This window comes from Centropristis striata, chromosome 3 (genome assembly GCF_030273125.1).
Source record: "Centropristis striata isolate RG_2023a ecotype Rhode Island chromosome 3, C.striata_1.0, whole genome shotgun sequence".
NCBI lineage: Eukaryota > Metazoa > Chordata > Actinopteri > Perciformes > Serranidae > Centropristis > Centropristis striata.
In genome coordinates this window covers 32,736,279-32,752,698 of record NC_081519.1, presented here as the reverse complement: position 1 = coordinate 32,752,698, position 16,420 = coordinate 32,736,279, and the positions used below count along the sequence as shown (strand labels likewise).

General features: G+C 36.8%; 1 protein-coding gene across 2 annotated transcripts in view; it reads left to right on the top strand.

Moving 5' to 3' along the window:
- LOC131968300 (butyrophilin-like protein 2) overlaps nt 1-16,420 on the top strand; it is a 71,348-nt gene that overhangs the window by 18,437 nt on the left and 36,491 nt on the right. The window contains exons 6-8 of one of the 2 annotated variants that reach the window (XM_059329119.1): nt 5,161-5,265; nt 5,419-5,487; nt 5,564-6,886. The exons of the other annotated variant lie outside the window; for it this stretch is intronic. Of the exons in view, the coding sequence (XP_059185102.1) occupies nt 5,161-5,265; nt 5,419-5,487; nt 5,564-5,571 (182 nt within the window). The 3' untranslated portion in view covers nt 5,572-6,886. Of the gene's footprint in view, nt 1-5,160; nt 5,266-5,418; nt 5,488-5,563; nt 6,887-16,420 lie in introns of those variants that run through there. 2 annotated transcript variants of the gene reach the window in all.

Sequence of the window (16,420 nt, the reverse complement as noted above, 5' to 3'; positions counted from 1 at the left end):
CAGCGGAAACTACACCTGCACTTTCCCAAAGAAACAAACGTCCCACATCACTAGGTCAGTACTTTTAGAAAACACTTTTGTGTTTTTTTAAAAATATATTCATCTCTTGTAGAGTTGCAACAATTATTCAACTAATCAATTAATCGATTTATTGACAGAAAAATAACTGATTATTATATTTTAATAATTTAATGTATGATGAGTACATTTTTGGTGCATAAATAAAAAAATGCTTCCTGCTTTTCTTTGTTTTATATTATTTTAAACTTAATATTTTGGGTTTTGTTCTGATTTAAAAAAAAAAAAAAAACATTTAGAGACATTAACTTAAGAAGCAGGGAGAGACATTTTTCTGACAATTTATGGGCCAAACCATTTATAACTGCCAAATTAATAATCTCTAGACTGTTGAACAGGTCAGTGTCTATTTGAAATGATTTATTTATATATTTGTTCAGTTATGTTCTGATGATTTATAATCAGTTATCATAATGTATTGTTTATTTATTTCTAGTGAAATTTTGGGTAATATTATTTTTAAAAATGAATATTGCTTTTCCAAATACTCAGGATTTGTTTGTTCAGCAGAGATTCTTCACAAATACATGAAACTTGATGTGCTCCATCACTTTGGTCCAGACTGAGATATTTGAACAACTATTGGATGAATTGTCACAATCATACAGAACCAATAACAGTCTCAGGTTCTGATTTTACGTGTTTCATAATGTTACATAATCACTCTAAAATAACAATTTTCTGTTTTTTCCTTCTAGATCCTGATCCAGAGCGCTCTGTCTTAAAAGACAGATCAGAGGAAAAGATCCCAGGTGAGTCCTGGTTTAATGACATCACTCTCTACCTGTCACCTGGATGAGGTCACAGGTCTGATATCATTCAGAAAAAGTTATTCCTGACAGTGTGACACAGACTGAGATCATTCTTCTGAGTTTAAGGTGTAAAAGGACTGAAACTGCACATCACTTCTTAAAACTGGAGACATTTACCTGTTTTTTTGTTTGTTTCAGGTCTGCAGGCTGAGTGATTTACAGTTACTATGTATGTGAGGCTGTACAAAACATTGATTTTCTGTCTTTAAATCATATTCCCTCATATTCTAATGTTTTAAAGTTTGTTTTTAGTGTTTGAAGTTAATAAAATTAGGAAATATTTCTAATTATTATTTCAAATGGCAGTCAATTGTTTGTCTTTTGTATGAATATTGTGGGTTTTTTTATGCATTTATATATGTTTTATCTTAAATAATATTTAACTCATCCACCTCAATGTAAGAAATAAATAGTTTTTCTGTTCCAGTCCTGTTAATGTTCTTTTTAAGTTAAAGGTTGTACTGTTTTTCACAGGTGCAGCTCCAAAACGGGGCCCAGATTCATGAATACATCAGTGGTAAGAGTATACTTTACTTCCCATCATTTGTATTAAACCAATTTTAACTGTTTGTTTTAGACCTAACACAAAGTAAATTGCAATGAAAATGAGTGAAAACTTCACATTTATTCTGAGACTCTGAAACTCCACTTCATTAATCTACAGGAAGTATGAGAGGGCCTGGAGGGAAATAACAGAAACAACTGGAGGTTGTAGTAAAATGAAATATTGTAAGATCATAAACACAAACAAACTACACACGCAAATGTAATCTGCAGGACAGAGTGTGTCGTCTGATGTACAGATTTTAAAACCTCTCGAGGTAAAGCTTTGATTTTGGATTGTGGCCAATATAAATTCAACTTGATTTAACTGCAAAAACACTGACTGTCAATTTCACAGATTAGTTAGAGTCAAAAGTAAACTTTGTGTTCAGTCTGAATTCACCTTTTAGGAGCATTTCCATCATGAATCACTGTGGTTTTCTAAAACTGTGATTATACACTAATACTGCATGTGCTGGACTGCAGTGCAACATGACACTTTTACTACTGACACACACATTTGATCTCTGCCTCCTGAAGACGCTCTTTTCCTGAAAATCACCTGAAGGTCACATTTTGTTACGTTTGTACAAACATGCTTTTCACAAGAGGACACTGAATTACACTGAAGTCTTTAATTACACAAAAACAAAAAAAGGGGTTTACTTCCCTGTCCTGAAAAGACTGAAAGCTCTGATTCTGAGCTGCTTTTCTCTGAAGTTTTTTTCCACTTTCACGATGACAAAAAGCACAAAACAAGGCTGCAATGTTTTCTGCTCTCACTCCCAGAAACCTTCCCTATGAGCTCGTTAGAAACATCCTCCTGAGTCCCGCTGATTCATTATTTTCCTCTCTGGAGGACACTGAAGTCTTTATTCCAAACAACTTACAGGCAGTCTAATTAAACATCCTGGGCTTTCACGTCTTGTTTATAAAGATATATTGTTTCTGTTATTCATAATGGGGCATTTTTTTAAATTTATGATAGTCTTAACTATATTATATTTAGTTTTTAGAAGTGTATGTTAGTTTTTAGGTGTTTCAAAAAAAAGATTGACCTGATTTCCAAAAGGGGCTTGTTATAAAACATAAATAACTTTTACTTTCCAGATTAATCTGTGGATTGAGGGGAGTAAGAATTGATGTTAAAGCCCAGAGAAAAGGAAAAACAAGGTCAACAATGGAGAGTCTGAGAGAAGAGAGTATTGAAACCATATTTTAATATTAGTTGTTCATTTTTTTGACAACACTATTCTGATGTTTGTCAATCAAACTTTATTAGTACAGCAGCTTTCATACAGGTGAGTTCAGCTCAAAGTTCTTCACAGATGATCAACAAACAAATGACAAAATGAATTTAAAAACTACAGACCAATGTACAAAATCAATTTGAATGATTTGAATGATTGAAACAAATGTGATGAAAAGAATAAAAATTTAAGTAAATAGACAAGATAGAAAAAGAGTAATTATAGTAAAACCAAATGAAGTAAAAAATAGATTACAAATTTGAGACAAAGACAAACAAATTAAATAAAACAAATAAAATGCAAAAGACTAAAAACTAGATCAAACTAAAAATCATCAAAGATTGATAAAGACAAAAAAGACAAATATAATTAAACTAAAGACCAATGCACAACATCAATAAAAATGTGATAAAAATAATGAAAATTAAAGAAAATAACACTTTAAAACACTAATTATAGTAAAACCAAGTAAAACAAAAAATAGATTACAAATTACATAAAAATACAAACAAAAATAAGTAATGAAAACAATAACATGAAATAAAATATTAATAAAACTGATAAAAATATAAAAAAGAATGAATAGAGATAATAACTAAAAATGCAATAAAAGATTAAATAAAAACTAGATAAAACTAAAGAAAAGATAAAGATGGATAACATTTAAAAAAGCATAAAATGACTAAATAAAGTAAATAGTGTAAAAATTTGACCAATGAAATACAGTGAGATAAGTAAAAATCTAATATAAATATTGTTTATATTGTGTTTTTATTGTTCATGTTCACAGGTGCAGCTTCAGATATTGGCGGTAAGAGAATTCAGAGTTATATTTTTATATTCTGGTCACTCTCCACACGTATAAAACTCTGCAGGTTAAAGACTAAAACTGTTCAGCACAAAGACAGAAATTGTTTTGGTGTATTTCTGAAGCTGCAGCTGATTCTGTTTCATGAATCTGGATCATTGTGGAGCTGTGTGAACAGCACGAGCCTCATCTCCTCTCACACAGTTTGTAAAGTCACTAAAATGTCTTTATGGAGCATTTATTTACAGACAGAAATGACTTTGAGCTTCTCAAGAGCAGCAGAGTGTCGCTTAACACGCAGCTTCAGGGTTTAACTTAAAGTTTATATTTTATAAGTTTATGTCATTCCTGTGAGATTCATCCACTGCTGCTTTCATCTGGAACTGATTTAGATTTCTGTGTTTCTCGATCCTCCAGGAGACAGTTTAAAGTTTAAAACACTTTTTAAGACAACGTGAGTCCACAAACACACCAGGAGGATGAAAGGTTGTAATCAAAAAGATAAAAAATACAAAAATAAAAGGTTAAATATAATGTAAAGCTCACAGTGTTTATATGTTAAACAGTTATTTTGTTTTTACATTCAGATAAGGAGGAAATGTTTTGTTTTATAAGAACAGTCAGCTCTAAAAATGTGGATTTGTTCATATACATACAATATACTTAAAATAGTGATTAATTAAAGAAGTAAGTGATGAAGCTGAGCTGCAGCAGAGAAACCTGAGGCGTATAAAAGAGGCGTGATAACGGACAGATGATGCAGCTGCAACACGTCAGATTTAACTGATGAAATCTGACACGTTTTTTACTTGTTCCTGTTTAAAGCCATCGAAAATAAAAACCATAATAACTAGAGCGTTCATTCTTTCAGCAGCAGAAACCTGAAGCTTCTTTCTGTCATGTCGTCACGCCGACCGCTCATGATGACATCATCACGTCACGCTGTGGGCGGAGGTAAACAGTGTTTTAAATCGTGTTGGCGTCAGAGAGAGACAGAGAAATATACATATTACATATGTATATACATATTTTATTGATATGAAGAATTTAAAGAAACTCAAAGAAACGTCATCACAATAATCATAAGCACTAAATATTTCTATTGCAGATGAAACTATCAAAACTTCTCGGCTCATAAAAATTAGGATTTCTCAAAAACTAATACATTTAAATAGTTCAAATAACTTTCAGAGAATAAAGAAATATGTTGTTCATGTTTCTTTATCTAGAAATATTTTGGATCAACATGTTTAAGAAAGATTTAGTATGATTTGGTGAAAAAAAATTGTCAAATTTGCATTAAAATGTTTTTATTTATGGCACAATTTCAATATTTTTTTTATCAATTATTATGATTTATTAACTAAAATAAGTTTTTAGCTTCAGTTGTTCTGATTTAATTGATATAAAGAATTTAAAGAAACTCAAATAAACGACATCACAGTAATCATAAATACCAACGCAGGAACGAGAGATTTAACTGTTTCTGCTGCAGAGTTCAAAGGGTTAAAATAACGGAGGAGAGGAAAGGAATCGAGGACGGTTTTCTGGTTTCAGGAGCATGAACTCCTTTAGTTGCTCTCTTTGTGTCGACTGTGATGTTCAACCTGCTGTTTATGATTTACAGTTTAATTCTGAGAGTCACTGAAACGTTTCTCTTCTGTTTCAGAGTCCAACACTGGATGGATTGTTGTTGCTTTTATTGCTATTGGTGTTAGCGTTGTTCTAGCTGGAGCTGTAGTCACTCTGTGCATCATACTAAAACATATTAAAGGTAATTTTAACTAATGTTTAGTATGAACATATTAATCATCTTCTGTCTCTGTTTCTGGTGTTTTCTCTCCTCAGTCGTGCAGCAGTCTGTTGGCTCGGATCAGATCAGCTGTGATTTTCTTGTTTTCTTCTCATTTTGTTTTCCTTCCTGCAGACGAGAAGAAGAGACGACCGCTGGATGACTGCAGTCAGTCAGAGAAGCTGCAGGATCCAGAAACTCCACGTGAGCTGTGAACAACATCTCTCCATCGTTTCAGGTTTGACCGCAGCTCTTTTAACCATCTCGTCTTCTTCTGCAGCGGCTTAACGCTACCGACTGGAGAATCGGCTCCATCTGCCGTTTATCTCCATATATTCACAGAACAGTCTTGGGTGGAAATGCATGTTACTTTGCACTTTATTTTGCTGGTTTAAAGGGTAAATGTTGCAGCACGTTTGGATGAAAACTTGACTTTTCAGTGATCTGAGAGTGTGGACGTTCTGAACAACAAAACAACACTTTTGTCTTCAGACGCGGTCGAACAACACAACGTACAAACTAGTTTGTTTCAAACGTAACGCCTTTAAAATGCACCGAAACAGTTCAACACTAACAGTCTGTTAACTGTAATTTATTTACCTAACCTCAGACTGTTTACATTTATCATACTGTAGTTTATTTATTAATCCTTCCAACAAGATTATTAAACATCAAAACATCATCATTACATTTATTCTGTGATTCTGTTGATCGTCTGATATTCATGAGATTTGTTATGTGACAGGAATTGTTGCAGTTGTTTCTTTTTGTTTCATTTAATAGTTTATTAAACAGGGGCCTTAATATACATTACTATCAGCCCTTTACAATAAAAGCTGGACCACATGTGAGTACAGTGAGAGGAACAAGACAAAGGTCAGTTACACAGAGTCAGATTGGAGTTATAGTCCAAAAAAATCACTTAATTATTGATGTTGAGTCCAACTACGACTTCTTGCATATTGTTCTTTGTTACTTTTATTTCTATGTTTTTATTATCTTCTGTATGGACATTATACTGTTGTACCTGAATGAAAAAGCTGGAGCTCCTTAAAAACTGAGTTGACAGATTTTCCCCTGAACAGTGATTCTTCAGTCATAAAGCTCCCTCTGCTGGCAGAATGTGGGAACTGACAGAGGACATCCTCAGGTCGACACCTCACACTCCACTGATCTGACCTCAGTCAGACCAGCAGCTCAGGAGCTACTGAACAGATACACATTACATCTGTTTCATAGTTTTCATGTTAAATGTCCTGAAGGCAAAGAAACATGAGACTTCACTAAACTGAAGGAAAACTAATGTGAACATTTTGAGGCTAAAGTCAAATATAATGTGACTGTTTTTATTCTGATTTTGTTTTTATATTGTCATTATTTGGGATGATCATGTTGTGCTTGTTTTTATTTGTTCACGTGCTCAGCCAGAGTCTGTCAGGTACAGGTACACTCAGTGTCCAGTTTATTAGGTACACCCAGCTAAAGCTAATGCTAACAGGTTCTCAGAGTGTTTACTGTTGTTGACTGTGATGTTTGTTTATGTTGTTTACTGATGATGCTCCTGCAGGTTTCATCTGATTTCTGTATTTATATACAAACGTTTGAATAAAAATAAGAAATCAAATTATGTTGTGACTGTTTAAAATGTTTCTGTGTTTTTAAACTTTGATCAAACAAACTAAGTGGATTCTAAGGTAATCCTTCCAAGACTTTTTCAGGTTAAAACACTTTGTTATGGTGTAGCTGATATATTTTAATTTAATGCAGGACTTTTACTTACTTATCATTTGACAATGTGGTATTAGTACTTTTACTGAAGTATCTGAATACTTCTTCTACCACTGTTGTACCACTGTGAGCAAACATATTGTTGTTTCCACTTCTTGTTTTTTAACTAAAAAAACTGCTTCAGGCAGCGAGCTGAAGAGTTAATGTGAACTGCAACACATTTGCTTTCTCAAGACAGGGTGGGACACACACACACACACACACACAGAACAGTTACCAGAAAGTTCCTGTTCGTGCCCACTGGTATTCCTTCAGGTTGTTTTTAACTTGAGTTTCATGTTGTGATGAGATGTAGAAACTAATTATACACGTTGTTCTGCTTCTGTCCTGATGACAGCTCACCGTGTTCACCACCTGTCAATCAAAGGAAGCTAAGCCACAAATCCTACCCTGCTTTATCATTTGTCTTAATGGGACCATTATTTACACATTAACATCAAATTGTCTTGAAGAAGACTTGGAACTAGAGATTGAGACCAGAATGTTGCCACAAGATTTTTTTTCTCTGAGGTAATAAATCAAGTGAAAATGAATCTCATTCTGTATTGCGATAGATAGGACCGGACAGTGGAGACCCCTGCTGCAGGCTGAAGGAACTTTGCTTCACTGCTCAGACCGGGAGGTTGCTGCCTGGTCGGCCCGTTGATTTGTAGTAATAGACTCAGACGAGAGACGTAGAGTTACAGTTAATAATGATATTTTCCACTTCTCACACTCACTTCTCGCAGTTTGATTGAGTTGTGAGAAGTCATTAGGCTGCTGCCACGTCTCAGTTAGACAAAATAAATAGTTCTTTCAATCAGTGATCAGATCAGAGAGCAGCGGACTGTTTGAGGCTGGCTAAAGTAGCACGCTGTGGTAAGCAGTCCAAAGGATCTCCTTGGAGAATGTGGACTGGAAGACAAAAAGGATCGGGGAGGTTTTGTGTTGTTAAAGTTGAAGTTGCTTCGGGACCCACGGTGGATGTATTAACGACGAGGTTGATGAGTGATGCCCGGGTGAAGGAGCAGCACCAGTGTTACGGATTAACGAGTGACCCAGTTATCTGGTGACTTTCAGCCGAATGTGACAGTGGTTGTCTAGTTCCAGCAACGGCTGAAAACTTGATTTGTTTGGTTTTACGTTAAGTCAAGTCAAGTCAAGTCAAGTCAACTCTTTGGGGAGGTTGATGAGTGAATATGCATCACTTAGATGAGCATATTTCGTTTTCTTTTAAACGTAACAGGGGTAAACGCTGTTTCTGCTGTAGTAACTGCAGCAGTCACAGGCGCGTTCATCTGAAAGTCACCAGATAACATGGTCACTCTATAATATGAAGAAGTTCAAAGGGCTTAAAACAGGAGCAACAGCATCAAACAAACAGCGACACAGATCTCTCAGAGAGAAGTTCACTTTGTACTTGTAGTGGAGTCATTTCACAGTCAGTGTGGTTTTAGTACTTTTACTGGCATAAAGGATCTGAAAACATCTTCCACAGCTGTAAAATGAGCAAACAGATGGTCATTTTTACTTCTTCTTATTTCATTTGATTTTATAAAAGGTTTCAGGCAGCAGGCTGAAGAGTTGATTTGATCTACAATTTCACCCAATCCACTTTCCCACGATAGGGTGGAGACAATGACTAAACACACACACACACACACACACACACACACACACACAGAGTTACCAGAAAGTTCCTGTTCATGCCCAGACCTGGCCTTCCGTGAGGTTGTTTTTAACTTGTTTTATTATGTTGCAATTTCCTGGGGTTGAGGGGTTTCTACATGTTGTGACAGTGTAGAAACTTTTTCTGAGCTGTAACTCAACACAACCCTGTTTTATAACTGATCTGAGAGGAATACATTTCTGGGTTTTGTATTTTTGAGTCAAAAGGTAAAATAAGATAAAACTGCTCTGCATTTCCTCACCAGAAACATTTTACTTCTGTTGAACACATAATAACTTTTCTGTTGTTGCTTCATGAACAGAATTATATAAAAACATTTTTTTAAAGAGTTGCTTGGTTACATGGATTTCAAAATACAGTGGCAAGAAAAAGTATGTGAACCCTTTTAAATGACCTAGTTTTCTGCATTAATTTGTCATAAAACGTGATCCTATTTGCATCTAAGTCTCAAGTATAGACAAACACAACGTGCTTAACCTAATACCACACAAACAATTATAATATTTTATGTCTTTATTGAACACATTCATTAAACATTCATAGTGATGGTGGAAAAAGTAAGGGAACCCTTTGGCTAATGACTCCATTAAGAGCTAATTGGAGTCAGAAATTATCAAACTTGTAGTCCTAACAATGAAATGAGATTTGAGTGAGGTGTAGAGATACTTTGACCTGTAAAAAATACTCAAACTTTTTGAGATTGCTATTCACAAGAAGCATCTGTTGATGTGAACCATGCCTCGCAAAAAAAAGAGAAAATAAAAAATCTCTGAAGACCTGCGATCAAGAATTGTTGATTTGCATCAGACTGGAAGGGGTTACAAAGTAACTCAAAGACTTTAGGTATTCACCAATCCACATTTAGACAAATGGTTCACAAATAGAGATGATTTAGTGCTGTGGCAACTCTCCCTAGAAGTGGGCGCCTAGCCGTGTTCACTCCAAAGGCCCAACGCAGAAAGCTCAGTGAGGTAAAAAAAGAACTCCAGAGTAACAAGTAAAGACTTGAAGGAGTCACTGGAACTCCCTAGTCATGAGAGTACCACACACACAAGATTAAACAGGCATGGCGTCCATGGCAGGACATCATAGAAGAAGCCGCTGCTTTCCAAAAAAAAACATCACTGCATGCCTGAAGTTTGCCAAAGAGCAACCTGACACTCCACAACACTTCTGGGAAAATGTTTTGTGGACTGATGAAACTATGGTGGAATTGTTCATGAAGAACACGCTATAAAAACGGCCCTGCTTTCCAATATGAGAACATCATCCCAACAGTGAAGTATGATGGAGGGAGCATCATGACTTGGGGCTGTTTTGCTGCCTCAGGGCCTGGACCACTTACTGTCATTGAGGGGAAAATGTATTCCAAATTGTATCAAGGTTTTCTACAGGTTAATGTCAGAGTGACTGTCTGCCAGCTGAAGCTCAGTAGAAGTTGGGTGATGCAGCAGGACAATGACCTTAAATATCAAAGTGAATCTACTTCAGAATGACTTCAAAAAAGTAAATCTTCCTTTTGGAGTGGCCCAGTCGGAGCCCAGACCTCAATCCAATAGAGAAGCTGTGGAATGACTTTAAGAGAGCCGTTCACACCAGACATCCTCTCCATATGTCTGAGCTGAAGCAGCTCAGAAAGCAAGAATGGTCCAGAATTCCTCCTGAACGTTGTTCAGGTCTGATCAGAAGCTATCAGAAGTGTTTGGTTGAGGTTATTGCTGCTAAAGGAGGCTTGACCAGTTATTAAATCAAGGGTTCACTTACTTTTTCCACCATCACTATGACCGTTAATGGATGTGTTCAATAAAGACATGGGAAATTATAATTGTTTGTGGGGTATTAGGTTAAGCACATTGTGTTTGTCTGTACTTGGGACTTAGATGCAGATCAGATCACATTTTATGACAAATTAATGCAGAAAACTAGGTAATTTCGAAGGGTTCACATACTTTTTCTTGCCACAAGCATCAATTCACAATAGCTGCGACCAGTTAAACACAGAGAATGCCTAACATTAGGGAACATGGAGCATAAGTCAGTTAAAAGCAGAAATTCCTTTTTAAGAAGTCCGTGTTAACCTGGGTGGGCGGTAGACGGTGGTTCAAACAGTGAGGGTTGGCCCCATAGACTGTATATAAATAATGGATGGAGTCACCGTGACGTCACCTGTTGGTTTGTGGCCCGTTTGAAGCATCGAGTTCGTCATTATTGCTGTCGCCATCTTTGTTTTTCTGAAGCCGGGAGAGACGGTTGCTGTATCCCAAAGATAAGGATCCTTCCTTGGTAGGATCCGTCCTTCAGAGGTCCTCCAGAGACCAGAGTCCTTCCTCTCACTGGTGTACCAAACAGTGGGCATCCTTATCAGAGAGGACCTGAATTGGACTCTAAACTCCACTGCTCTTCCGGGGAAAGCACAGCAGAGGTTAATCTTCCTGAAGCTGCTCAGGAACAATGGCCTATCGAAAAAACTGCTGGTTTCCTCCCGCTGTTCGGTGGAGTCAGTGCTGAGCTGCGGCATCTCGCTGTGCGACTCCTCCCACCCCGCTCACCACCTTTTCCAACCCTGTCCCTCAGGACGGCGTTTCAGAGCAATAAAGACAACAACAAACAGACTTTTTAATTTCGCTGTACTTCTGTGCAATGACAAATACATTTTTTCTATTCTATTCAAATGGAACAGCCTTCAGTGTGCAGGTGTGTGTCACTGTGTAATTGGACGTCCTGCTTAAACTCAGCAATTTCACAAAAAGTTCACAACATGGATGTGGCTTTGGTTTCAGCATTCTTCCACATTGTTGTTGAAATGGAAGAAGATGCTTTAAAAGTTTAATCTCCACGATTTTGCAGGTTAAGGCCACAAAGTAGATTAAGTCTGAATATTTCACTGATCCTGGCTGAATCCTGGCGCATAACTCACCATGGAGATGTTATGCGATGTTTTTTATTTATTTTACAGTACAATAACAGTTATTTATATATAACAATAACAGATAATAGCAGACTGTCGGTCCCTGTTAATAACACAATAAACAAATGTACAACTTTCTGAGTTGTATAGCTACGTGTACTTTGCACATCGTACATCATCAGACTGATGCGTATATCTGCATTAACCTGAAGCCGGTAATAACTTTAGCTGACTGAGACGGCATCAATTAACTTAATTGGCAATTTATTAGGGCTGGGCGATATGGACTAAAAGCCATATCCTGATATATTTAGGCTGAATATCAATATATGATATCTATAGATAAATAGATATATTTTTTATCACAAAGTGAGAGCAAATGTTCAGTCAAAGTCAAAGCCAAATATGACATGTCACAAGTAGTTTTATTGAAAAAATCAAAGCTCCATAAAGTGCACATTTAAAAAAATATATCTTAAATAAAAATAACCTATGAAATTAAATAGGCCAATCTTTTTTTGAAATAAATATATTTATACGAGAAAAGAATGACGAACATTACAAAAAAGCTAAATATGACAAACCCTAGTAAGGGCAGCATTTATATATAAAGAAAGATAAAAATAATATATATATATGCGATGGTCTAATTCCATATCACATTTAAAAATATATCGATATACTTTTTATATCGATATATCGCCCAGCCTTACAATGTATCAAGATTATGTTTATATCTTTTAGCGAAATAAACTGGCATTTGTTTGTGCGTATGCTACACAGAAGTTTTGCAAGTTATGTGATAACAAATATTCAGATTTTTATATATTTAAATTCATATTTTGCCACCAACGTCACTGCTTCCTCGCTCGCCATTTTTAAATCTCCCGGTAGACCGGTGTGTCCAAGGCTTTATGGGTACTCGGGGCGCATGGAGGATACAAACAAGCATCCTTGGAATTTCTGCAAAAGGAGGACTCTGTCCTCTGGAGGATCCTGGACATCGGGACAGACCTTCGTTGGATGATGATGACGTAGTTTCCTTCAAATTCAGCCGTTCGAGGATCCTTCCTTGTGTTAACCTTTCCTGATCTGTCCCTGACTGTCGTCGGAGATAACAGGAGACTTTTATTCACTCCTCCAGGGCCCAAGTATTGGCCAAACTTTGGGGTTCCCCATCCGTCTGCAGTTGGCGAGCAAAAGAATGGCGACTTGATTTGGGTCTGAGAGGATTTATTTGTCACACTCAATAACTTTGACATAGATATGCTCCCGTCGCAACTACACGTCTTCCCGATCCATCCTTCTCTCCCGATTCTCACAATCACACTCACTCTCTCTCGCTCTACCACACCCACAATTTTTCCGGTGCTGCGTCTTAAAGGACCAGCTTCCCAATACACTTGACTTTGGGATACAGCACATATATTTGGACTGGGTACATCTAAAAATAAGCTGTTAACACTAAAATGGTTTCTTTTCTAAATGAACAAAATGTTTAAATAAACTTGTTAGATGTTGAGTTACAGTTACCATTGATACTTTCCACTTCTTACACAGGGTTGCCAGATGTAAACAAACCCGGTGGAGCAGTTTGATTGAGTTGTGAGAAGTCATTAGGCTGCTGCCACGTCTCAGTTAGACAAAAGAAATTGATCTGTCGATCAGTGATCAGATCACAGAGCAGCGGACCTTTGTTGGTGTGCAAGCATTTGTTGAGTAGCTGGAAGCTGAGACTGTTTGAGGCTGGGTAAAGTAACGCGCTGTGGTCAGCAGTTCATCAGATCTCCTTGGAGAATGTGGACTGGAAGACCAGAAGGATCGTTTTTGTGCCCACAGTTTATTTTATTAGAGCGTTAAGGCAGCGGGCTGAAGAGTTGATAAAAACTGCAACTTCACCACATCCACTTTCTCACGACAGGATGGAGACAACGTCTGCACACACACACACACACACACACACACACACACACACACACACACACACACACACACACACACACACACACAGCACAGAAGCAATGGAGGTGCTGCAGATGTACCACTACATTTCCAAGAAACTCTTTTAGTTCACACAAACTGCAACACACACACACACACACACACACACAGTAGTTTGACAATGTCTGAATGTGTGAGGTTGCAGGTAAATTTCTAACTTTTTACAGTAGAATATAACGAAATAATGAAACTGAGATAGAACTATGAATTATTGTTTCTAATATAATTTAGGCTGCAGTCACACGCACGAATGTGACCGATTGCAGAGGGGATACGTGTGTGTGTGTGTGTGTGTGTGTGTGCAGTGCAGGATAAGACACATGGATATCAGTTTGCTGGTTCGTCAATCTGAAAGCTTCTTCCACGGAAGAAGCTGTAGAATGAACAGGCATTGTTTCTACTTCTTCTTTTGTTCTTCTTTGTAAAGGGGAATCAGGCACAAGAGCTTATAGGAACTGTAACTCCACCACATCCACTTTCTCACAACCGGATGGAGACAATACTTGCCCGCACACGCACACACACATTCACACTCACACACACACACACACACAGACACACAGAGCTGCAGCAGTTATGAAACCACATTTAAACGTATAAACTGTCCTCGAGGCGTTGCAGCTCCTAAACACACTGAGTAGATCCATCCAACGGCTGTAATCAATTATAATGATGCTGTGATCAATTCAGTCAATACTACTATTGACTGTGCTCATTATCAGACAGAACACACAGCTGCTGGTGTTTACACCATTTCTCAGTTGTTCAGACACGTTACCTATGAGCCTCATACCTCATATTCTTTCTCTTTTTTTTAATCATTTCTTCAGTGTGTTGTATTTTGGCAAGGACTCCATCCTACAAGTACCATTTCCAAGGAACTCGTTTAGTTCTCACTCACATAAAGTTCTTGTTTTTTGTCCTGACTTGACACTTAATTACAGATAAATTACATGCTTATGAAATGCTTATGAATCAGTTTTTATAACTGATCTGAGTGTGGAACACATTTCTGGGTTTAAGTTTTGTATTTTTTAGTTGAAAAGAAAACGACCAAAAGAATAAAAGAACCAGTGTCGTTTCTCTGCATCACTTGTAGCTGTGTTCTTTACTTTATAGAAACTTGAGTTCAGTGTATAAAATGAGCTGCTGTGACCTCTAGGATAACAGCCTCATGACACTTTACGACCAAAAAACTAGAGACCTAGAGCATTCAGAGGATGGATGGCTTTCCACATTAGTTTCACAATAAGAGGGTTTCTCAGCAGGAAACACAACAGAGAAATCTCCAAAATGTCTGAAGTTTTGAAATCAAACCCCAGCATGGATGTCTCTGTTGTTCCAAAGGTCTTGGTGCACTGATGTAATATTCTGAAGGGTTTTTGTCCATTTTTATGCATTCTTAACATTAAAAAATTGCCTATTTCAACATGTGTTGAGCAAACGTTTGATAAACCCCAAAATTGCTGCAACAGCTTATGGGGCATAGTTGAAAGGATTTCAGAAAGCCAGACATTAATGCTCTGAACCATTAAACACCTTAATAGGTTTAATTTATTGATTAATTAAGTCATTTTATATTACAGATTTCTGACCAGAACATCTCTGAGTTGCATCTCAAGTCAGTAAGGACGTGAAGTGACCCTTTTCCTCCAAATCAACCACAAGTGTTGCAACAGATCCTGTTTTCTATGCTCATATTTCCAGGATATTAAATGTGGCTGTACTTCAGCTTCACTGAGTGTGTTATGATATTACTGAAGAGGCTAAGATAACACAAGGAAACAGATTCTCTGTAAAGGATTAATAAAGGATCTATCTATCCAATAGTTGCCTGGATTCAATGTGGGCTTGCCGCTACCTGCTTAGCAAGCTCAAACCGTCGATCATTAAATAAAAGTCAGTCAAACATTTTTCTGTTATGGTTTTGCCAGGAGGGACTTCTGTTGGATCGGCACAATGCAATATGGCCTCACCTTTATTGAGTTAGACTTTATTCCCAATTCTGTGAAAGCAAAGTCTTATGGGACTTTTGATTTTGCCGTCATTACCACTGCAATTATGTGCATATCAATGGTTGTGGGCTAATTGTGAGCTTCTTCTCCTTAAGAAATCTTTGTTTTATTCAAGTTATGTTATGTTAAATATTTGTATTTTATTATTTTACTCTTCTATCTTATTTTTTTTTTATGTCTGTTGTGTAACACGCTTTTCTAGATAAATCCGCCCTGCCTTGACTCACCAGAAAGGTTTTACTTGTCAGATATACACAGATACGACAGCTATGTACAAGTGAAATACACATTAAAACTGCAGGGGAATTAAATTATTATTATTATTTTTTTTTTACATAGTGCTGCTTAAACTAGATGTTTGACTTTTGACGGCACCTGGAACCTCTGCCTATGTAATAGGCTTTAGAGATAAAACCGCCCTGCCTTGCCTCACCAGATAGATTTTTATTTCTGTTGATAAAGTCCAGGTTAAGACATGAATGACAATAACAGACATATACTGTATGAATTCAGGTGAAGCTGTGCAGGGAAGTTATGGCTGAATTTGACATTACAGTTATTACTTAATAGACTGCATTATTGTCAGTTATTTTTCCATCTGGAGAATTCATGAGTCATTTTTTATATATTTATTTATTAATTAAAAAATGTTTATTCACCTTAATGCGGTGGAGGGGTTTGTGTGCTTCAGTGATCCTGGGAGCTGGTGTTGTCGGGAGCAATAGCTCCTGGTAGGGTCTCCCAAGGCAAAGTGGT